Genomic DNA, 24,683 nt, shown 5'->3' with positions numbered 1-24,683 from the left:
ACAGTCATAGGTGGTGTTAGTAAACTATTGTCCGTTGCCCACATTCACAATTGTAGGCAATGCTAAATTTCAATGAGAAGTTAGTGACAATACAGACATAACTCTTTTCCCACTCAAGTTCTCAGACCCCTTGAACTTAGAGACCTCTTGGGGTTTTAGACCCAAGGTGAAGAACCTCTGGTAGTGGGGACACTCTGTGACATGTGACAATGTAGCCTGGGGGAAGCATGGCAGTGAAGAGTCAGCTTTGGGTTTGAGTGTTGATTTACCCCAGCTAACTTTACAATCTGCGCTTTTGTGGCCTCAGCACCCTCACCTGTAAAGACGAGATAGTGATAGCGACCATCTCCTAGTGTCATCGAGTGGAAGAACTAAAAAATAACACACATAGAACACTTGGTACAATGTCTGGCCTGGGGAACAACCGGTGTTATATATGAGTTATTTGCATCCCTGCGGGCAGATCTCAGAAATAGCCATTCAGGTATTTTGACTTAAAACAAACAAACAAACAAAAAAAAACCATTGAATTTAGCCAAAGTGCAAATTTAAAAACTTGTTTCTTTGTTGAGTTTATATAGTCTACTTAAAAATGTTATTCTACATCTACCAAATGGTAACAATCACCTTTAAAAGTCTTTGAATATCTATTACTCAGTCCATTTACAACTTTAAGTACTTTCATTTATTATACTTTTTTTTAAGATTTTATTTTTAAGTAATCTCTACACACCACGTGGGGCTTGAACTCACAATCCCGAGATTAAGAGTCACGTGCTCTTCCGACTGAGCCCCCCAGCACCCTCCCCCCCCCCCCCCCCACTTTGGTCTTTGATTAGAAACTCATGATCAGATTAGGCTCTTTTTATTATTTTATTATTTTATTATTTTTAAGCTTATTTATTTATTTTGAGAGACAGAGAGAGAGAATGAGAGAGAGAGAGAGAGAGAGAGAGAGAGAGAGAGAGAATGAGTGGGGGAGGGGCAGAGTCAAGGGGAGAGAATTGCAAGCAGGCTCCATGCTGACACAGCACAGAGCCCAACTCAGGGCTTGAACTCACAAACTGTGAGATCGTGACCTGAGAGTCGAATGCTTAACTGACTGAGTCACCCAGGAGCCCCCAGATTAGGTTCTTAGATTAGGTTCCTCTTTACTATTTTGGAATAAGTAGCACATCTGCCTGGCTCCCAGCGGTTTGACAAGGGCCATAAAAATTTCACTGACCCAACTAATTATGGTAACTTTCATTCTCTCCCTGATAACTTTCATTTCCTTCCCTGAAACTTTAAGAACCTCCCATGGGGCGAGGACAGTGAGAGCAAGGAGAGTGAGAGCAAGTGGGATGGGCGAAGGCCTCTGTAATTTGCAGACATTTGTGCTAAATGAAGGCTGTGATGTATCTCTCCGGTGAGCCATACCGAATATGAGTTCACTGAGAACAGCCAGAGGCTGCAAGTCCTCTGCAAGAAAGTGAAAGACGATTCCTGCCTTTAGCAACGTACTTAGAGGCTGGAAAGTAGAAGGCACATAATGTAACATGCGACCCTTATTAGTTATCGTTTACTGAGCAACTAGGGGACATACATTTCTTTTTGCCTGTGTAAGCACACTTTATTTTTTTTAAGTTTTTATTGTGATTCCAGTTAGTTAACAGTGTTATATTAGCTTCAGGCGATTCAATAATTCAGGGTACATAAATTGTGTGTGTGTGTGTGTGTGTGTGTGTGTGTGCCTGTGCGTGCAAATACACACACACACACACACACACACACACCCTGAGTCTCACAAAAGCCTGGGAGATGACATTAAATCTTTTTCTTCTTTCTCTTTTAACCTATTAAAAAACTGAGGTTTAAAAAAGTAAAGCGACTCCCCGGAAGTTCACCCGGCTAGCAAGCAGTGGGAGTCAGCTTTTGAACCCCCCCAGAGCAAAGCCTCAGGGCAAAAGCGGCCTTAGTTAAGGTTGCAGTAAGTTCTAACGACCGAGCAATTTATATTTAACTTTAAGGCCACCATGGGCAAGTCATTTCCTTAATGTGATCCTCATTTGCCTTATCTGCAAAGTGGTTCCCTCTTCAGTGGGTTGTTCTGAATGACTCAGAAGGTGCAGGCCTAGCATTTAAGCACATCCTTAATGTACAATAAAGGCTCCCGGCAGTCAAGTCAACAAGTGAGTTAAAAATAAACTGACATGACAGGCAACCCTCAGAGGGGAGTCAGGTCCCTCAAAGTCCAGGATCTGCACTGACTAGACACTTCGCCGCTTTTATTCTAACAAACATACCCTTGACATCCAAAGGGGATACAAAAAAATGGCCTCATCCCCGGGGTCGCCAAATAGATTTACCTGCCCACAATCTTCTCCTTAATTCTATCCAACTTCCCCAGGATTTATTCTTTTGGCATGCCAGAGGTCTGACTCAGCACTTGATGGGCACATAGGGCTTGAAATTAGAGAAAGCAGCAAAACCTCCCAGGAGCGGCCTTTTCCCTCAAGGGAGGCAGTCACAGGCCAAGTCTCCTCCCTATGGGGGTGGGGGGAGGGGAGACCTCGGTGACCCACGTGACGATGCGCATTCCCCCGGCCTCCCCGACCGACCCCGGCCAGTTCGGTCACCGCAACCAACAAGTCTGTAAGCGGGAGCGAGGAAGGTTTGTTAAAAATGTCACGCCGGCCAACTTGCGAGCCACGGGTCTGTCCCTACCCCGCCATCCCCCTCCCCCACCCCCTCCACCACTGCCCAGAGCGGGGGCGGGGCGGGCCCAGGGAGCGCGCGGGTGGGTGGAGCGCGACTGCCGCTTCGCGGGGCCTTAAGGGCGCAAGGTGCGCGCCCCTTGGTCGGCTAGCGGCCACACGCGGGAAGCCCCGCCCCCTCCCCGCCCATCGCCCCGCCCCTCCTTTCGCCCCGCCCACAGCCCATGCCCCGCCTCCGGCCCCGCCCCCGCGCCCCGCCCCGCCTCCCTCCCCCCGCCCGGGCCGCCCCCCCCACCGCCCGGCGCCCGAGCTGCAGGAAGGAGCTGCCAGCTCTAGCCGGGCTTGCCTCAGCGCGCGGATCTGCACCATGCCCCGCATAGATGCAGATCTGAAGCTGGACTTTAAGGATGTCCTGCTCCGACCCAAGCGAAGCAGCCTCAGGAGCCGAGCCGAGGTGGGCCCCTTCGAAAGCCGCAGTGAGGGTGGGATTTGTTTTCCGCGTAGCTGGGGTGGGGGAGGACGGTGGGAGGAGGAGGGATGTGCTAACCCAGCCGGCTTTTCCGTGTGTCTCTTGGTGGATGGGAGGCTGACCCCCTTGGCCCTCCCCATCTGCCGAGAGAGGGGAGAGCCGGCTGGTTCCCCGCCAGGACTTGAGGTGTCTTTAAGGGACCCAGCTCCGGCGTAAAATTCTAAATACGTCCGGCTGAGTGGGCTGGGGGGAGTACACAGTAGACTAGACCACAGAGGAACAAAGATCAAGTGGCCAGCCGATTTAGAAAGAATGGGAGGGTGGCTGGAGGGGTGCACGTAGGGCAGAAATGACAAGAGTGGAGCCCAAGTGTAAAGGAGAGGACGACAGCGACCAAGAGCTTTGTGATTTTGGCATTGTCTCTTAGTGCGGAGAACCGACTGCTGCGTTAGTATCAGCTCCAGCAATGGAATTTTTTTTTAAAAAATGCCTGAAAAACAGGCAGATTCCAGAGCGGCAAAAGTTCAGGGTTTACTTTCCACGTTTCAGTGACCTTGCTGGGAGTGAGGCTGGGGACGCGTGCCTGGCGCCACTCTACTTACTGGACAGCTGTAGGGAGGCAGAAAACACCCCAGCACAGGTGCGAGGGTGAGAGGCAGATTGGACCCCCTGGGCAGTTTGGCTGGTTCTGCGTCCATGAGATCGAAGACTGGCTGTGGCCCCGAGTGAGAGGGAAGGTGCTGCCCCGGTTGGGGCTGAGGAAGGTCACAGCCTGAAGGATAAACTAGTTGCACGGAAGGAGTCCCCTGGAGGAGGGTGTGCTGGTGACCGTGGCTTTGCCTGGCTTCTGAGAGCTGGAGAAGGAGGTGAGGAAGTGATTCCATGTGGAGGTGGGGTCCGCAGGAGTAAACAGGAGGAGGCCAAGCCAGCACACTCTTCCAAAGGCTCCACTCCAGGAGACCATAAATAAATCCTCTTGCAAGAACTCTGCTGCCCGCCTGTGCCTGTGCCCGGGCCCAACCGCAGCGCCTGGTGTTGCCAGCCGAGGGCTTGTTTGGATTAAAGACGTGTCCTGTTTTAGCCGGTGACCAGAACAAGACACCTCAAGCAGGAGGGTTGGCAGCCGGACCCAGAGACCCGGAGAGGGTGGGTCTGGACCGGACTGCAGGAGGCCGGGAATGGTTAGCCCTTATCACCCTAGATGGGACCACCCTCTTCTTGTCCTTCCTCTTGTCCTTAAAGGTGCTAAAAGAGTGGCCGACTTTTGAAAGAAAAACAAATGGTGTGGGTGATAGGTAGCCACTGCCTAAGGCCAGAACAAGACAGGAGGTGGGGCTTCTGGGCAGACAGATAAAGAGGTGGCCTCAACATTCTTTCAGTATTTGTTCAGAATCCACTTAGGAGAGAGAAACTTACTAAGCCAAGTGGGTGTTTAAAACAAGGATATATTGTACGTATTTTCTGAGCCAGAAAGGATCTGGAGAAGGTAGAACATGTAGAATTTAGGTAATAGAATGAATTACTCTTTTCCAGAGAATAGTATGATGTCCTGCATCATCTGGTTTCATACTTTGAGCCGACTGAAACTATTAATGTCCCAGCTTCCAACGGCACCTTGCAATCTACGTGTCCACATTGCAGTGAGAACTCTGTGCCCTTGGGAAATGTTTTCACAGTTCCGTTTCTGTGGGAGTTTGCCAGCTCTGGGCATGGAAACCTAAGTTAACTGGATTGCCTTTCCAGTTGGTTCCCCTAATAGTGTAGGTGCCTGGCTGATTGTGTCCCATAATCTGCCTGCTTTAGTTGATGTTGAGGGATCTAGTTAGCCCTAGATCTAAGCAGGCTTCCAATCCCCTCTCAGTGTTTTCTCAGTTTGCTTGTGGACGCCTGAAATGTCTTACAGGCAGTTAAAAACTTTTCGTTGTGCCATCAGATATAAGCCTAAAAATGTGTGCCCCCCTGCATGCAAATTGAAAACAAATTTGAAAGTGGTAAGTCTTTGAGCCTAACCAGAGAGCAGAGCTGAGTGGAGCCAGGAGAGAAAACATACCCTGTAAGAGCAGAGTCTGGCTCTGGGAAGGGAGTTTCGACTCTTGACGAGATTTATCACAGCGACGGTTTTTTGCTAAGAGCCAGGCCTGGTGTTGGATATCAGCCAGTGAGCAGAAAATGGAGAGAGAGGCAGAATGATCACCCACTTAGATGTTCTAGTATTCCGGTAAGGGCATTTCCGCAAATATAAACATAAAATGAAGTTGAGGTCAGCTCCCAGCGGCAAAGGGTCCAGGTGGAGGTGGCCCAGGTGGCCTTCCTGTGATTGTGCCAGACGGGCAGTCATCTCTCAGCTGTCCACTCTTTGCATTTACACACATCTTCACAAGCCCCTGGTACAGGAGAATAAAGTCCCACAGGGCTCCTTGAGGACGGTTGGGGAATCCATTCAAAGGAAGTCACGTGTAAGCACAAACTTTGGCTTTATCTGATGCACTGGGGACATCCAGACATTCCTTGACTCCCTGAGCAGTTCTTCCTGAGAACCCATTTCTGGCTCTGATGTCCCACCTGAGCCCTTAAGCTAGGGTAAGATTTAAAAAAAAAGAACAAAAAACAAATTTACTAACAGCCATAACTTTGGAAGTGAGGCCATGAGGAAATTTGCAGTAGAGAATTGGCCACTTGTCCGAGGACAGAGAAGACACGACACAATGAGAATTCAGTCTTCTTTTAAAACTCTCTAGTGATTTTTTTCGCCAGTGGTCCAGGGAGAGAGGCAGATCGGCTCCAGAAAGGTCTGGTCAACCCTCAGGGGTCCACTGCACGTTGGCCCGCAGGGGATCAGAGCACGGCAGTGGAGAGGATATTTGGCTGGGAGCAAGCTGACCTGAATTTTAGCTCAGGCTGTGCACTGTATACTTCAGTACCTTGGCGCTATGTTAGTTTCACAGGGCAGCTGTAACAAAGTACCAGAAAAAGAGGTGGCTTACACAATAGAAATGTATTGTCTCCCTGTCCAGGAGGCGAGGAGCCCCAGATCAGAATGTCCATGGGCTGGATCCTTCTGAGTGCTGTGAGGGAGAGTCTGTAACATTTCTCTCTCCTATTTTTCTGGTTGTTTACACACAATCTTGGGTGTTTCTTGGCTCATAGATGCATAGTTCCTATCTCTGCCTTACATCTTTACATCTCCCTCTGTGTGTGTCTGTGTCCAAATTTTCCCATTTTGAGAACACCAGTCATGTTGGGATGGGGCCCTGTTGGGCTGACCTCATCTTACCTTGATTGTCGGCGAAGACCTTATTACAGATCTTTTATCTTTTCTGGAGACACAGCTCAAACCATAGCAGCCTCTATGAATTAGAGGGTGTGAGTAGAATTGTTTTTTTTTTTTTTTTGTTTTTTTTTTTTTTTTTTTAATTTTTTTTTTCAACGTTTTTAATTTATTTTTGGGACAGAGAGAGACAGAGCATGAACGGGGGAGGGGCAGAGAGAGAGGGAGACACAGAATCGGAAGCAGGCTCCAGGCTCCGAGCCATCAGCCCAGAGCCTGACGCGGGGCTCGAACTCACGGACCGCGAGATCGTGACCTGGCTGAAGTCGGACGCTTAACCGACTGCGCCACCCAGGCGCCCCAGAATTGTTCTTAATGGATGCTTCAGAATCACCTAAGGAGACACTCCAAAATACACATACTGTCTCCAGCACAAAGGTTCTCAGTAAGTTTGGAGCGGCTTGAGCGTATGTGTTTTGGAAATCCTCCTGTGCTGATTCTCGTGTGCACACAGACGCTGGGCTAACCGCTGGGGTCTTTTCCATTTGGAGAACCCCCCGGCTGTCTGGTAATGTACAGCCGCCCGAGCTTCTCGAAATCCTGGCAGCTGGTGGCGAAGGCTGCAAGGGACAGAACTCATCCACAGAGCTGGGCTGGGGCTCACCAAGCATTGCCCCGAGAAGGGCTGGGGGCCAAGGTACAATACCATTCTTACTTCTTGGTCAGACATTAATTTATTCCACACTTTTGAAGCCACTCTCTAGAACTATAAAGATAAGAGGGGGGGTGCCTGGGTGGCTCCGTCGGTTAAGCATCCGACTTCAGCTCAGGTCAGGTTCTTGTGGTTCGTGAGTTCGAGCCCCGCGTCGGGCTCTGTGCTTCAGCTCAGGGCCTGGAGCCTGCTTTGGATTCTGTGTGTGTCTCTCTCTCTGCCCCTCCCCCGCTCGCACTCTGTCTCTCTGTCTCTCAAAAATGAATAAACGTTAAAAAAAAAAAGATAATGGGGTGCCTGGGTGGCGCAGTCGGTTAAGCGTCCGACTTCAGCCAGGTCACGATCTCGCGGTCTGTGAGTTCGAGCCCCGCGTCAGGCTCTGGGCTGATGGCTCGGAGCCTGGAGCCTGGAGCCTGTTTCCGATTCTGTGTCTCCCTCTCTCTCTGCCCCTTCCCCGTTCATGCTCTGTCTCTCTCTGTCCCAAAATAAATAAAAAACGTTGAAAAAAAATTAAAAAAAAAAAAGAGGGATTGTCCCTATAGACTTACCATTTATAGGTGAGACGGGTAATGGATCCTTTATTTAATAAGAACATTGCTTAAACAGTACCACCTATAGATCTAGGCAAAAGGGGCCCTGCCCCACACCCCACCTCTGCTCCCTTATACCCTCCTCACTGGACAGGGCCAGGGGGCCATGCCTTTTCATGAAGGCTGTGTTCCAGGGACTCAGTCCTGGATTTCCTTGCCCAGATGACTGCAGGCTAATTCCAAGGCTTGCGAGGAAGGGCCCCTTCCCAGGCTTTTTCCCAGGGACCTGCCGTGATGCAGGTGTGCTCAACTCGAACCTCAGGCAGTGGCCAGGCAGCAGCTGTTTGTGAGAATGGATGTGTGTGTGCAAGGAGCTTCGTGTGCAGACTGGGGGGGTCTGTGTGTGCACATCAAGATTTGGGTGGGACGAGAAGAGGGTGTGGACCGGAGGCCAGGGGCTCGCTCCCCATGACACGATGTTCTGGTACTTTCCAGGTCATTAATGTTTGTCAAGGTTGGAGGATAGGACACAGTGTAGAAGGCTTATGCTTATGTAGAAGCCTGTCAGCTCGATCATAACGTTGAGATATTTAGGAATGTGGTAGGTGGGTCTCCATTCGTGCCTTTTTTTTTTTTAATTTTTTTTAACGTTTATTCATCTTTGAGAGTGAGAGACACAGAGCATGAGCAGGGGAGGGGGAGAGAGAGAGGGAGACGCAGAATCCGAAGCAGGCCCCAGGCTCTGAGTTGTCAGCACGGAGCCCGACGCGGGGCTCGAACTCACAAACCACGAGAACCTGACCTGAGCTGAAGTCGGATGCTTAACCGACGGAGCCACCCGGGTGCCCCTCCATTCGTGCTTTTGGCCCCCAAATGTTGGGCTGTGGGACTGACTTCGATGAAGGTGTGTTTAAAGGGCAGGAGAAACATGCATTTTTGAGGTGGGGGAGGGATAGTTCATTACTCTGTGTTCCCTTACAAATCAGGCTTAGCACAGTGGGAATTTGGAGGTGCTGTAGTTGGTACATTGACCAGCTGTGGCAGATTAAATACCAAGTTTTGTTCCCAGGAGGCTGGAATATTTAAAATATCTATTTCTTTTAGTGAACAACAGGTGTATTTTGGGGGGTGTGTGTGTCTTTTTGTTTGTGTGGGTAAGATCAGGGAAGATTAGTTAAAACATTATTTAGGGGTGCCTGGGTAGCTCAGTTGAGCACCTGACTTCAGCTCAGGTCATGGTCTCGTGGTTTGTGAGTTCGAGCCCTGCCTTGGGCTCTGTGCTGACAGTTCTCTCTCTCAAAAATAAAATAAACATTAAAAAAAATTTTAAAAATTCATAATATTAGTTTCAGAGGTACAATACGGTAATTCAACAATCCCATGCATCACCTGGTGCTCATCATAGCAAGTGGATTCTTAACCCCCATCACCTGTTTAACCCATCCCCCCTCCCGCCTCCCCTCTGGGAACCATCAGTTTGTTCTCCAGAGTTAAGAGTCTGTTTCTTGGTTTGCCGCTCTCTCTCTCTCTCTCCCATTTTCCTTTGTTCATTTGTTTTGTTTCTTAAATTCCTCATATGAGTGAAATCATATGGTATTTGTCTTTCTCTTACTGTCTTATTTCACTCAGCTCCATCCATGTTGTTGCACATGGCAAGATTTCGTTCTTTTATACGGCTGAATAATATTCCCTTGTGTGTATAAACCACATCTTCTTTGTCCATTCATCAGCTGAGGGGCGGTCGGGCTGTTTCCATAGTTTGGCTGTTGTAAATACCACTGTTGCAAACACTGGGGTGCGGGTATCCCTTTGAATTAGTGTTTTTGTATTTTTTGGGGTAAATACTCAACAGTGCAATTGCTGAATCTTGGGTGGTTCTATTTTTAGCTTTTTGAGGCAGCTCCTCACTGTTTTCCAGAGTGGCTGCACCCGGTCACATTCCCACCAGCAGTGCAGGAGGGTTCCTCTTTCTCCACATCCTCACCAACATCTGTTGTTTCTTGTCTTTTCCAGTTTAGCCTTTCTGACAGGTGTGAGGCGATATCTCATTGTAGTTCTGATTTGTATTTCCCTGATAGTGAGCGATGATGAGCATCTTTTCATGTGTCTCTCGGCCATCCGTATGTCTTCTTTAGGAAAATGTCTATTCGGGTGCTCTGCCCATTTTTAATTGGATTATTCATTGTTCGGGTGTCGGGTTGTATAAGTTCTTTATGGATTTTGGATACTAACCCTTTATCGAATATGTCACTTGCAAATCTCTTCTTCCATTCCCTAGGTCGCCTTTTAGTTTTGTTGATTGTTTCCTTCGCTCTGCAGAGGCTTTTTATTTTGTACTCCCCATATGTACTCCCAATAGTTTATTTTTACTTGGGGAAGACAGTTTTATTTCTCATTCCTAGAATTAAGGATCGCATGGAATCTACCATAGGAAGACGAAAAATAAGAGCAGGAGTTCACCGTCAAGGCTGATCTTTTTCCAAGGAGGGCTCTGTTTTTTCCATACTGCTGCTAGGTTTTGGGGTGCTGAGAAAAGCCCACTGCGAGCTCAGCTGGGTTCAGAGTGTGGCTGCCCTCCCCGTGCGTCTTGGGAGGAGTATGAGTGATTTGAGACCAAGGAATTCGGATTATTTTAAGCCTGCCAAGCCAGAATGGTGGAGTGCCTTTAGCACAGAGGGTTGCAATTGATTAGACCCCTTCGGTTATCTCTCAGAATGTAGATCTAACTTGCTCCGCTGAAGTCCAGCCAAGGGTCATAATGAAGGAAGTAGAGAAAGCCATAAGCTACCTCACCTGTCAGGAAGTTCCTGCGTCTCATTTCCCCTCAGCTTTGCTGTTTAAGGCCGGTGCAGACATAGGACACCATTCACCCAGGAAGCCTTCTGGGAGCTGTGTAGAGAGCAAGCACGGAAGGCCAAGTGACGTGTCCCATGGTGTTTTTTGACATGTTGATCGCAAAGTGAAAGTTGCCTTAGGGACGGACACCTGGGGGGCTCCGTCGGTTAAGCAGTTAAGCGTCAGACTCTTGGTTTCAGCGCAGGTCACGATCTCCTGGTTTGTGAGTTCGAGCCCCACACTGGACTCTGTGCTGACAATGCAGAGCCTGCTTGGGATTCTCTCTCCCCTCTCTCTTCCCCTCCCCTACTTGTTCTCTCTCTCTCTCTCTCTCTCTCTCTCTCTCAGTAAACGAGTAAACTTAAAAAAAAGTTGCCTCAAATGAAAAGAGAAGGAACTAGACCAACAGTGGTAAGGAATGATTATTGCTGATCTATTCAATGATTAATGGCTGATCTATTCATATATGTATATATTATTGGTGATCTATCCAGGATTAATGTAGGTTGAAATTACTTCAGAGACCAGAGATCCACCCCTGTGTGTCTCCTGCCAGTTCTCCTGGGGAAGCACCTGCTTTCAGGATGATCCTGGGTCCCTCACGGTCCAGCCCAGGGGACAAACAGTGCTGAGTAGGTACAACAGGAAATATAACGCAAGATATCCGAACTCAGCTGAGATGCCGCGTGAGATGTGGAGGCACCCTAGGGATTGGCAACAGTGAAAAGGGGCTTCGGAAGGGGAGGAGGTGATGTTCCTGGGATCACTCCCTGACAGCTGGAACCGAGGCCACGCAGGCCGAGGCAGAGGCGAGGCGTTCTGGGAGAACGGCGCTGACTGCATACAGGCCCTCCTCCCTTGTCCCGCACGGTCCTGCACTTTCCCACTCAGTTTCTCCATTGGCTGAACCCAGCCAGAAACCAGCCTGGGCAGCGGAGCCTTCGGGGGGGGGGGGGGACCTTCCCTGGGGTAAGGGGGGGGGGCGGGAAAAGGGTGAAGAATAAACCTGTGAGCAGGCAGGTCTCAGATCTGCCTGGGACAAAGAAGGGGTTCTGACTCTGTTAGCTCTTGGCGCGTGCCTAGCAGACTTTGGCTGCGCCCACCATCCTGGCTTACCTGTCCTGGATCCCCGACCGCTGGGGCTGGGTTAGACAGGACGACGCCCCGAAGTTGGAGTGACAGGAGAATTGGAGGGCCCTCCCTCCACCATTTGCGCGTCAAAGGAACAAGTGTGTGTTTGCTTAGACACCTGGCTCCCTGTACTTCCTCTCAGCTCTTTGAAGGATGCTCAGAATTACAAAGCAAGCTGAGAAGGTTGACAGGTTAAGGGATTCATGGTTTGCAGCTCGTTGCGGGTGAATCTGGAGTGTCTGCTTCTCCCCGTGGGTGAGAATTAAAGGGAAAGTCATGCCTGGCAGGGAAGGGTGGAGCGGATTTTCCCAGAAGGGGAATGGTCCCTCCGGTGCCCTGAAGTGGGGAAATGTAGCATACGCGTGGGTGTTTAGGGCCAGGATGGATGGGGCTGGGGGCGGAAGGTGGCAGGCCGTGGGTTGGGAGCAAAGCTGAAGGAGAGAGCTTCCGATTCTGGAGTTTGGATCGATGGCGGGCCACCAGTGCCTTGTACTGCGTTGGCTTTGCCCCTGGGTGACCACCTGTTACTCTGACTCCTCAGGAGCCCTCCTGTTTTGGGGGCACGTGGCTCAGCCCCTAAGACACCAACGGACCGAGGGACATGCACTTGCTTTTTGTTGTTCGCCCTTGCTCCAAACTCTAGAAGTTCTTCACGGATCACTTGAAGAGCACATCGTTTCTGTTTCCCTTTTTGCCAATTAGGTGGATCTTGAGCGTACCTTCACGTTTCGGAACTCGAAGCAGACCTACTCGGGGATCCCCATCATTGTGGCCAACATGGACACCGTGGGGACATTCGAGATGGCAGCAGTGATGTCACAGGTAGGATGACTCTACTGCTCACCCTGGACAGGTGGTCAGGAGCCCAGTCCGGACTCACTCAGACACAAAGAAGAGGAGAAAAGTGAGACATTCCGGATCATTTACTGTGGCCGAACTGTTCGGTTCTGAGTCTGATGGCTGCTGGGAGGTACTTCTTTTCTTTTCCGTCAGAAGACAGAGTCTGGACTTGGCGTTCAAGGAGATGGCTTAGGTCTGCACCCGTTTCTTCCTTGAAAATGCTCCTGGTAGTTTTAGAAACTAGAGATACTGTCAAGTGAGACCAGTGTCGTGTTATAGAAGAGTGACCTTGCCTTTAAAATTAAGGCGGGGGGCACCTGGGTGGCTCAGTTGGTTGAGCGTCTTGACTTCGGCTCTGGTCACGATCTCACAGTTCATGAGTCCAAGCCCCACATGGGGCTCTCTGCTGTCAGCCTGTCAGCGCAGAGCCCGCTTAGGATCCTCTGTCCCCTCTCCCTCTGCCCCTCCCCAGCTTGTGCTCTCCCGAAAATAAGTAAATATTTACAAAAATAAAATAAATTAGGGCAGACCCGCCTTTGTATGCAGTCTGTGCAATAGCGTTTATTACCTAATTATGTACGAAACATTTATGGGGCACTGATGTGCCAGCCAGTGGATACAACGTGTGTAATGTTGTGACAGCTCCTCCCTGTGTGTTCCTTTTCCTGACGAGGAAACTGAGGCAGAGAGGAAGAGGAGAGGTCACTTGGCTCAGGGCATCCAGTCGGGTAGAGACAGAGCCAAGATTCAAACCCAGACTGACTCCTAAATAAGGGATTTGCCTCCCAACTCACACGGACAGGTAACAACCTAACAGACCTAACCACACAAGGTCCAGCTTAGCCAGTTAACTAGTCTCATCTCCTATAAGGGGAATAGTTAGTAGCCAGGCCTTGGGAAAAATAAAAGAAAAGCCATTTGTGGGCAGGACCTTTGTCCCACGCAGCTACGTCTGAGATGCAACACACCTTATTCATCTGAGATGTGAAATGTTTGCTTCCGACGTGCACAGAGTGTGTGTGTCTATTTCCATTGATAATGCCTGCCAAGGGAAAAGATAAATCCAATTAGTTGAAAGAGCTTCTCGCTGTGGGCAGCAAGCCAAACCTCAGGAGGTGTTAGGATTCATTATTAGCCAGTGATTAGAAGGAAGATTTTCAAACAAATTATGAATTCGGAAAGTGGAATCGGGGATGGTCCGTCTGACTCCGTGATCAGTTCTATTCAGCCCCCACCGAGTTTCGACCCGGAGGCTAGTGAATTCATTGCTAAAGGAATTTGTTTTTGTTTTTTGTTTTTTTTTTTCCTCCTTGTCTTTTCCTTGCCCTGCTCTGTGATCAGCCATTGCTACTAATGAATTATGTATTAGTATAAAAGTGGGTGGGATCAGGGAGCAATGAGTAATCCTGATTAATTATCAGATTACTAGTCCTTGAAGAACTTAGAGCCTGCTGTGCCCTGCCCGTTTTGACAGGAAGGAAGGACTCACCATTCTTGAGACAAGGTACGCTGAGAATACAGTGAAATAGCATACGCTGAAACCATGTGTGGATACTGTGAGCTTTCTGTTTCTAGGATCCACTGAGACAGTGTGAGTTAATAAAGCCATGGAATTTTAGAATGGGAAATTGCAGATGGGGAAGTCAACCCAGGGAAGTTAGGAGAGGGTCCTGACAGAGAAGGAACCCAAGCTCTGCAGTCAGATAGGCGTTTGATTCGGGCCTTTGCCCCCCTTTGGCCAAGCAGCTGTTAAATTCCTTAAGCTCCGTTTCTGTCCACGAAGCCAGAATTACTGTATGAGGTTGCTCGAGGGGGTAAATGGCACGAAATGGTGTGCAGAGTGCTTGGGAGCAAAGTGTCGATGTTGGATCGGCTTGATAGTCCTAGATTGGGGATTGTAAGTTACAGAATTTCCTCCTTCCCGCCCTCACTCAAAAATACCAACAACCGCCTGTGTTTAGCAAGACATGTTTAGATCATGAACGCAAAGAAAAGCTTTCAGGTGTCAGTTGAGGTTCTTTTGGATTGGCTTAAGCAGCAGGTGGCCCTCGGGCGACCCTTAGGGGCAGGGCAGCTGCTGTCCTCAGCTCTGTGCCTGACTCAGGTGGTGGGTCTGGACAGGGTTCTGAGAACTCTTCCCTTTCCCTCCCTCCCCGGCCTCCGGGCAGGGCCTCCTGAGTCCGGAAGGCAGTGTTGTCCCGTCGGATTAGAATGGAAAACTCGGTTTTGTGATTTCACTGGTCACACCTTGTCTGTTTTTGGCTCTTAGCATATTTAAAGCAAATCAGGCGTGAACGTCAGGAACGCCTAATGCTTCTGTGTTGTGGGGTCACCCCTGCCACACGGAGGCAGGAGAGCTGACTCATTTGACTTCTTGCGCTGATGGTGCTGTTTTGTTCCCTAGCACTCCATGTTTACGGCAATTCATAAGCACTACGCCCTGGATGAATGGAAGCTCTTTGCTGCTAATCACCCAGAATGTCTGCCGGTAAGACTACACCCTGGTTATAAATTCATTCCACTGCTTGCAGGGGGTGGGGAGACAGACTTCAGGGTAGTCGAGAGGATTTGACCTGCAGACAGACATGCGGAGTCCTTAGAGCTCTGGGGAGAGGCGGTAGTGGGCCCCTGAACCTCCAGAACATTCCGCCGAGGGAAAAAGCTGGGCACGAAAATCTGTGTCTGTTTACATGAAATGGCAAACCAGGCCAGCCTACTGAGACAAAGTAGATTTTGGTGGTTGCCTAAGGCGGGCGGGGGGCGGGAATTTGAGGGTGAGGGCTAAAGCGTGTGGGAGCGACCGAGGTTCTGGGGTGACACGTGTTTTAAAATCGTGAGGGCGGATGCGTGACTCTGAATGTGCCAGAAACTCTTGGACTGCACTCTCTGACGGGGTGAGCTGTGAGGTGTGTAATTATATCTCAATAAAGCTGTTATTAAAAAAAAAAAGGCAGTTTGAAAATAAGGAAAATCCCTATTATTATGTAACGCACCTGATGACTTGGCACCCGGCACATCCCGAGCCAGTGCCAGCAGAGAAGTCTCTTGGCATTGGAGTCGCTCTCCCCTGTGATCAGATCATGTGTGATTGGAAAATGACTTCATACGGTGCTGCTTTTGAGCTTATTACGCTGCTCTCTTTTTCCCGGCCCCGGCTGTGCTGCATGGAGATGTGGGTTCGCGAGAAGGTGGTTTGGGCGATACAATAATTCTGGCTTGCTGCCAGATCTTTTCATTTTTTTCCCCCACGTTGTGTTTGAATGAATTATAATTGTGCCACCTTCTTCCCTTCTCTGTAGGGAGTTCGGAGAGCAATGATTTTTTTTGTTGTTGTTGTTGGTCATACCTCTGACTCCTGTATGGGAGTTTCTGGCAACGTGTTCTAAGCTGGCACCCTGACCTTCGTGACCAACTGTGATCGTTTGACTTCCTACTCTGCCTCCGTGCCCCCCCCCACCACCAAATTAAAAGGCGAATTGAAAAGGGGAAAATGTCAAATGCTCGGTGACACGGAGACAAATGAACCAATGTTGAGTTTCACTTGCCAGACTTTAACAGCAACGAAAGGGAAAATGGGAAAGGTAGCCTTGCTCTCGTGGGAGGGATGGATGGGGCCGGAGCTGGTCAGAATGTCAGCGGGAGCAGTGGAAACGGGTGTCGACGCAGAGAACGAGAATACACACGTATCGAGTGACCGGGCTGTTTACGCTCAGTATCTGGGTTGTCACTACATTGTTGGGATTTGGGGGGAGCCACAAAGGATATTCAGATAGGTCCCCCATCTGTGACTTCTGGCTTTAGAGAAGTGACATAAAATATAAAAGGAGAGATGCCGACTCCGGGCACAATCCCGTGGCTTAGTGGTACTAAGGCATAAATGACTAAAAACAATTTTTTTTTTTTCCCCAAGGAGCAGATTTTCATAGGAGCAGGGGGGTGGGTTGGAGAGCGTCGGTGCTGTAGAAGTTGGGGAAGAGGGTGTTCCCCGAGGGGCTCCAGATGTGAACAGGGACAGGTGCGGCTGGGAAGGATCATTTTAGGCTCATGGGTTCTTGCACCATTTGGATGTTTTTCCCTTTTAATAGGAACCCCGAGTCTTGGAGCTCTTTGTGTAGGTTACGACTTGCATCTTGTGAAATTATCGTATTGGGAGTAAAAATGAAAATAAGAAGGTTGGGGCGCCTGGGTGGCTCAGTGGGGAAAGTGTCCAACGTCGGCTCAGGTGATCTCACGGTTTGCGAGTTCGAGCCCCACGTCGGGCTCTGGGCTGGCGGCGTAGAGCCTGCTTGGGATTCTCTCTCTTCATCTGTCTGCCCCACCCTCCCCCCACCTCTCTAAAAATAAATACGTAAACTTGAGAAAAAGAGAGAGGAAGGAGTTCTGTCAGAGGAGTTTGAGACACCTTCCCCTCCCTCCTGCTTGCTAAACAAGATGCTCAGTGACGGCTGCAGCTTTAGCAGGAGGAAGCCTGTGTTGACTGGCCACGTCTTAGTCTTCTGCTTCTCCTCATCTCCTAGAAGAGAGTTCACACCAGCAGCTCCACGGTTCAGAGTTCCACACGGCTTGAAGAAACCAAGGAAGAGCCAAGGACTAGGTTTCCTGAATAATTAGAAATGTAGTTACCGGAGGGGCGCCTGGGTGGCTCAGTAGGGTGGGCGCCCGACTTTGATCTCAGCTCAGACCGTGATCTTGCAGTTCGTGAGTTTGAGCCCCGAATCAGGCTCTCTGCTGTAGGCGCGGAGCCTGCTTTGGATCCTCTGCCCCCCTCTCTCTGTGCTTCTCCCCCACTGGCGCTTTCTCTCTCAAAAATAAACATTTAAAAAAAAATGTACTTACTGGAAGATTCTGTGGCCGAGGTTCAAGGTTAAGGATATATGCACTTTAATGGGGGGAAAGGTAACTCAAGCAAAGTGTAGTTAACCTAATGAATGGATCACGAGTCTCCCTTACCTCTGCTGTTGTGTTTCTTTTTTTCTTTTTTTGAAACATTTATTCATTATTGAGAGGGAGAGACTGAGCATGATCAGGGGAGGGGCAGAGAGAGAGGGAGACACAGAATCCGAAGCAGGCTCCCGGCTCTGAGCAGTCAGCACAGAGCCTGAGGCGGGGCTCGAACTCACCAACCGGGAGATCATGACCTGAGCCGAAGTCGGATGCCCAGCCGACTGAGCCACCCAGGCGCCCCTGCTGTTGTGTTTTTTGAGCAGATCTGCCGTGTGTATATTTGACCTGGGTACACCTCAAAGAGTCACTGCACTGTCCTCAGCATGGGCAAGTGGGGGGGGGGGGGGGGGGGCAGGGTCTGCCTTTGAATGCTACTTACTCCTCAGGCCTTGCGCTTCTCACGTGTCCCACAGCACGTAGCCGTGAGTTCGGGCAGCGGGAAGAGCGACCTGGAAAAGATGAGCAGCGTCTTGGAAGCCGTGCCGCAGGTCAAGTTTATCTGCCTGGACGTGGCCAACGGGTACTCAGAACATTTTGTGGAATTCGTGAAGCTGGTGCGTGCCAGATTTCCAGAACACACTATCATGGTAGGTATGGTGGAGGGCTCTCCGGGTGGGGGAGCAGAGAGAGGCTTGCTCTGTGTGCGGGGCGGGGGGGGGGGGGTGCTTTCTTGTGGAGACGAGTGGAGAATCCTCACGAAGAGGCAGCGGCGATGGAAGGTCTGCAGACTGGCTCCCCATAAAAAGTAAAATCCAGATCAGCGTTACAGGGTGTTGGCTTTTTATCTCTGCTAAATGTTATCAAATGTTTCTTACCGTGTGTGCCCCTTGAACAAAGGTCTCTGTGACCCTCTTTACTTAAGGAGTTTATTTTTAAAAAATGAGAACAATGAGAGGTGCCTGAGCGGCTCAGTCGGTGAAGCGTCCGACTCTTGATTTTAGCTCAGGCCGTGATCTCGTGGTTCGTGAGCTCGAGCCCCGCATCAGGCTCCACACTAACAGTGCGGAGCCTGCTTAAGAGTCTCTCTGTCCCTCTCTCTCTCCCCTTCCTTGCTTGCGTGGGCATGCTCTCTCTTTCTCACTCTCTTTCTCTAAATAACATTAAAAAAAAAAATGAAAACAATGAACCTGGGGTTAGGTTGCAACCTTTTTAGGTCATCTGTACCCCTCTCCCAATTTTTCAGTGGAAAATTCTACCAGAGCAATTGAAGTGCCTCATGGGAACAGTAGCCAGCCAGTTGGAGTATTGCTTTGTCTACGACCCTTATTCTTGACTTTGCCTGTCTTTTGTGTCCCTTCCTAATTAGGAGCACCTTCGCTGGTCAGAAAGTGTGTTTGTGGTTGCCGGCAAAGGTGGATTGACCGAAAAAGGGACCGGAGGCTCTTGAGTTAAAATTGGGCTTTTGGAAAATCTGTGTCGTAATTGTGTGTGTCTTTACTGTCTTAGGTAACATGACGATTACAGAGTGGCCACTAGGTAATTTCCCTGTGTCTCCGTTGTTTTAAACTCTGAATTTTATTTCTCCTCGTATCTCGGCATTGTAAGGAAGTTGGCACCCAGGAATAATTTCTGTTAGTGGAGTTAAATCTGTTAAGAATTGACAAGGATTTTTGAGTGTGTATTTTCATGCTTTCCAATTACAGGAGAAGAAATAATCAAGAGTTGCCTCAAGGTCGATCAGCAGTACAGTAGGAGAAGTTGGGTGGGAGACTGAAAAATTCATTTTACCCTCCCTAATCGTGCTGCGGTGTCATTGCTTTCTTCCATAACGGTAATACTGCTTATTGAATACCTAGTAGGTTTTAGAAAGTTCACATCTGTTCTTTCTCTTCTGTTTAAGAGTGGGAACTGCTATCCCAGATGTATCCCAGATGAGGAATCTTAGGCTCTGATCTGCTCATACACTTGGAGTTTTCACAAGGTCATACCAATGTGGAACAGCTAAGCTGGGGTTTGAAGCCGGGTCTGTTGGTGTCTAATATCTGGTGTCCTGAGGCTCTTCTGTGGTGACAGCCATCGGTGGTAACTTTTGCTCACGCAAGAGCGAGTAGAAGGCTGGACTCCCGGGACTGCGGAAGCCCCAGCCCTTCAGCTGAGACCTGGTAGCCCTAAACAGTATGGGGTAGTAAATGTAGATTCTGTGAAACACTACCTGCGTGGCAGGAGAAAGAGCGTGACAAATATGTGTTGAGGAGAGCTTTGTTCATTCCTTGTGGAGAGAAGAAGATCAGGCATTCCTTAGGTTTCTGCTTTGAGGTGGTGATGTGGTCTAGATCGTTCCAGATCTTTCCAGGTCACCTCCAGTGTGTCAGTTGCGCTGGGGATAGAAGCGACTGATAAACCTGGGACGTCGTCCTTCACCTCCACTGGCAGGAGAGTTCCGAAGGGTCAGGCATGAGAAATGACACGGATTTAGTAAGGCGACTCAGTGGTTCCCCTTTCTTTGTCTTTAGTAATCCTTGCCTTAAATTGTGAAATATGACATACCTACAGAAAAGTGCTTAGAACCTGAGTGTTTCATAAATAGTCCTAGCCTAAGCAAGCCTTCCACTGAACCTACGCCCAGAAGCCCCTACTCCCACCCAAGAGGGTTGTCCCCACCCCCCCGGACTCTAGTGATCTCTTCCTTCCTTGCATGTCTCTGGTCTCACCACCATTGATCTCTTCTTAACACTGTTTAATCGTGCCTGGTTTTGCCCCTTGTGTAAGCGGTAACCCTGCCCGCATGGCTCTTGTGTCGTCTTTTGCTCCGTAGCATATGGAGACGCAGCCGCATGGTTTTATGGAAGCGGCAGGGCAGGTATGCTGTTCCTGCTGGAACAAATCCGTAATTCTGTCTCCCACACGTCTCCCTTGCCCCTCCCCCTTGCTCTACTTTGCCGCCGGTTGTAACACCCTGAGAATCGCTAACTGAGTGCCCCTGGAGTTGGTGGGAGCTCAGCCACCCTGGGGAAGTCACCTCACCTTCTGAGTCTCATTTTCTGCACCGACAGAAAGGAGGTCGAGGATAATAACAGCCGGAGAATGACGGAGGGGGTCACACAGCGTGGGGTTCACACACAGTTGTTTGTCGGTTGTGAGGACCGTTGGGGGCATATGCCCTGAGCACTGAGGTAGACGTGGAAGGTTGATAGGGAAGAAAACGGAAGGTGGGATGGGAAGATTATTCGTTTTTGTTTTAAGAAGGCAGAGAAAACATGTGCCCCTTCTTTCAAAAGGATAAGTGATTGCAGAAATCAGTTGGGGGCTCCTGGGTGGCTCGGTCAGTTAAGTGTCCGACTTCGGCTCGGCTCACGATCTCAAGGTTCTTGAGTTCGAGCCCCATGTCGGGCTCTGTGTTGGTGGTTCGGAGCCTGGAGCCTCCTTCAGATTCTGTGTCTCCCTCTCTCTCTCTCTCTCTCTCTCTCTGCCCCTCCCCTGCCCGCACTCTGTCTCTGTCTCTCTCTCTCTGTCGAAAATAAATAAACATTAAAAAAACAAATAAATCAGTTGGAGCCCGAGAGCTTTCTATCCTGTGCTCCAGTGAGTTTTAGCTATGAGTTTTAGCTCACAGCTGGCCCTGCCGACAGCTGAGGCAAGCTGCCTGCTGTAGAGCCCAGAGAGACCGTGTTCCAGCCCTCAGGGTTGCAGACAAGGGGACAGGGGCCGTGCAGGAGGAGGGAGGCTGCTAATACAAGGGAAGGGGCAGTGTCATGAGTACAGAGCCCCAGGGTTGCTATGGGGATGAGGCTGGGGGGGAGAGACTGGCGCAGAGTTCCCACGGCCCTGTGGGCACCCGCCACAAGCAAGTGCCCCTTTAGCATCTGCCGGTTGGCTCTGGGATGTGTTTTTATTGTTCTTGTTGGTTTCCCCAGCAATGAACGGGGGACGTTGGCAAGGTAGATGGTTATTTCTAAGGCCTTCTTTGCTCGCACTGACCCTTGAAATCTGCCATTCATTTGGAAACCTCCAGGACTCTTAACACCCTTGGTTTGGGGAAGTGTAATTTCTCTCATGGCTTTTGGACGCATTACCATTTGTCCAAGGTTTTGGAACTGAAGGGTCTATAATATGGATGCTGAGCGTCATTATGATCGTCCCAATGCGGTGAACAGAAGAGGTACTCAGAAACGGTCTTGGTAGGGGTGCCTGGGTGGCTCGGTTGGTTAAGTGTCCGACTCTTGACTTCAGCTCAGGTCATGACACTTCATGAGAGCGAGCCCCGTGTTGGGCTGTGCACTCATAGCACGGAGCCTGTTTGGAATTCTCTCTGCCTCTGTCTCTGCCCCTCCCCTGCTTGTGCTCTCTCTCTCTCAAAACAAAGATTAAAAAAGAAACGAAGAAGAAATGGTCTTGGTAGGGGCGCCTGGACGGCTCAGTCAGTTAAGGGTCTGACTCTTGATTTCAGCTCAGGTCATGATCTCACCCTTTGTGAGATCGAGCCCCATGTCAGGCTTTGTGCTCACAGCACAGAGCCTGCTTGGGATTCTCCCTCCCTCTCTCTCTCTTTCTCTGCCCCTCCCCTGCTTGCACTCTCCCTCTCTCAAAATAAATAAATAAAGATAAAAAAAAAAGAAAAGAAATGGTCTTGGTAGCAGCTGGCAGTTCAGGATGTGTGCATTCAGAGCAAGGGCTTATCTGTTGCTCCCTGTTTCCTGTGCATTCCGGATTTATGTGCACACCCCTTTTCCTTGCCTTTCAGCTAAGGCACTCCCTGCCACTTGTAAGGAGGGAAAAAGCAGGGATTTTTAGAACACTTTGGCAGAGAAGGGTCCTGTAGAAGTGCTGGCTGTTAGAACGGTGTGGTAAGTCCTAGAGCCATTTATTTGCCTGGTGGCTTCCAGAGAGGAAAGAGAATGATGCCTACCGGGTGCTGTAGAAAAAGGCACTGAGTGTGGATGAGACCCTGCTCTTGGAATCCTGTCAAATCTTGGAGCATGGTTACGAGCACCTGCTCTTACTGACGTGAAACTCCATTTCAGAGAGCTTAGGGAACTTTCTGAGGATCTCACAGCCAGTGCGAGGTGAGCCCGGGGTCCAGAGCCAAGCGGCCTGCCTCCGGGACCTGAGATCTTCCGGTTGTACCACACTGCCCGCCGGAAACCAAGCCCGCTGAAAAATGCTTTTGTGCTGGTGCCTCTTTCTGACTTTGTCCGGAGGAGGTAGGTCTGTGACACCTGACCCGTTCAGAGTAGACTGGAGACCTAGCTGCACGCCCCGGGACAATGCCACGTTAGCCACCGTTGACCGGTGCCCAGGTAGCCGTGGGCACAGCCTCCTCGTTTCTGTGCATGGCCAGTGGCCCAGTTACCTGTCTGCATTCTTGCGGTGGCACTCACGGTCACCTCCTGAGCTGTCCCTCTTCCCGAAGAGGCGGACGCTCTTTAGAATTCCCTGCGGGTTGTCAGCCATGGGCAGCCTTACTCGTTGAAGTACGAGAAGTGGTCATGGCTGACGGACCATAACCTCTCAGGCTGAGTTGCCTGGATGTCCCGTTTTCGCCGTCTTTCCGGAACTGTGGCGGAAGCCCACGCAGGGCCTCGGATCCAGGTGATGCCTGAGAGCCCCATAGCAAACTCGGCTTAATGTGCCATGAAAGATGGTTATTGCCTTGGTAGCATCTCCTATTCCTGCTTCCACGGGTAGGTGTAGAGACACGTGCGAGTGCTTGGGAGAAGGTACTGGCATCAGCATTCCATCACCTTCTATGGGAAGTTGGCAGGCTGTGGCCCCATGGGCCAAACCTGCCCTACGGCTCTTTGCAGGCCCCTGCCTTATCTCCTCCTAGAGAAAGGACTTTTCTTGGCAGAGGGCCTCAGAAGAGCCAGTCAAAACTGGGTAGAGAAGTTATTGTCTTATTTATTTCAAAAATTTTTTTAACGTTTATTTTTGAGAGAGCGAGCACGAGAGTAGGTTGGGGCAGAGAGAGAGGGAGACCCAGAACCGGAAGCAGGTTCCAGGCTCCGAGCTGTCAGCACAGAGCCCGACTCGGGGCTCGAACTCACGAACCATGAGATCGTGACCTGAGCCGAAGTCGGACGCTTAATCGATGGAGCCACCCAGGCGCCCCGAGAAGTTATTTTCTAGTAGGTACACACCTTCAGTTTGGGATGATGAAAAGTTGTAGGAACAGATGGTGGTAATGTCTGCACAGCAGTGTGAATGTATTCAGTGCCACTGAATTGTCTGCTTAAAAATAGCTAAAATTAAAAATAACTAAAAACAGTATTTTAGGTTATGTACATTTGACCACATTGAAGTCTTAAAAAGTAACAATATACAGAAACCATTCTTTTTTTTTTTAATGTTATTTATTTTTGAGAGAGAGAGAGAGAGAGAGAGAGAAAGAGAGAGAAAGAGAGCGTGCATAGGGGAGGGGGAGAAAGAGAGAGTCCCAAATAGGCTTCAGGCTGTCAGTGCAGAGCCTGACACAGGGCTCGATTTCATGACTGTTGAGATCATGACCTGAGCGCAAGTCAAGAGTCGGACACTCAACCGACTGAGCCATCCAGGCACCCCAATACAGAAACCATTCTTATTTTATTTTATTTTATTTATTTTATTTTATTTTATTATTATTTTTTTTAATGTTTGTTTATTTTTGAGACAGAGACAGAGCATGAACGGGGGAGGGGCAGAGAGAGAGGGAGACACAGAATCTGAAACAGGCTCCAGGCTCTGAGCCGTCAGCCCAGAGCTCGACGCGGGGCTCGAACTCACGGACCGCGAGATCATGACCTGAGTTGAAGTCGGAGGCTTAACCGACTGAGCCACCCAGGCGCCCCAATTTTATTTTTTTAAAAACTGCTTCAGATTATCATAAAACAAAGGGGGACATTTGTTTATATTGAAACATTATTTTAATGTTATATTATTATTTTATGATTATAATCCTCTTATTTTAATGCTGTTTTTAAAAGAAATTCCTTCTTTTAAGTATTTCCTCAATAAAAGCTATTTTTGTATGCACTTCGACATGGAAAGTTCACAATATTATACTAAGTTCACTGAATTCCAACAGGAATATAGTTGAATCAAGGGAGACAAAATGAAGCAATGGACAGAGCAGGGCTTTAGAGACCACAGACTTGTATTTGGCACATTCTAGCTGTGTAGACTTGGATAAGTTCCCATAATATCTCTGAACTTCAGTTGGTTCATCTGTAAAATGTGGAAAATAATATGCACCTTGCAAACAGGTTGGCAGATCATAAGCATTCAAGAAACAGTGGTCCCAAGTATTACATAAGGCATTATATGGGATACTGTGGGAAAGTTC

The 24,683-nt window shown here is 49.4% G+C and overlaps 1 protein-coding gene across 4 annotated transcripts in view; it reads left to right on the top strand.

Moving 5' to 3' along the window:
* The first annotated feature begins 2,990 nt into the window (after positions 1-2,990).
* The window catches only part of GMPR (guanosine monophosphate reductase), a 52,662-nt gene continuing 30,969 nt past the window's right edge, over positions 2,991-24,683 (top strand). For all 4 annotated transcript variants that reach the window (XR_007463052.1, XM_049654866.1, XM_049654863.1 and 1 more), the window contains exons 1-4: positions 2,991-3,150; positions 12,344-12,463; positions 14,886-14,969; positions 17,839-18,012. Coding sequence is in view for 3 of the 4 variants with exons in the window: in XM_049654866.1 (XP_049510823.1) it covers positions 3,064-3,150; positions 12,344-12,463; positions 14,886-14,969; positions 17,839-18,012 (465 nt within the window). In the remaining variant the exon portion in view is untranslated. The remainder of the gene's footprint in view (positions 3,151-12,343; positions 12,464-14,885; positions 14,970-17,838; positions 18,013-24,683) is intronic.

The sequence above is a fragment of the Panthera uncia genome (assembly GCF_023721935.1).
Source record: "Panthera uncia isolate 11264 chromosome B2 unlocalized genomic scaffold, Puncia_PCG_1.0 HiC_scaffold_25, whole genome shotgun sequence".
Classification (NCBI taxonomy): Eukaryota; Metazoa; Chordata; class Mammalia; order Carnivora; family Felidae; genus Panthera; species Panthera uncia.
Note: the sequence above shows the minus strand (reverse complement) of the source record. Positions and strands in the feature narration are given on the sequence as shown.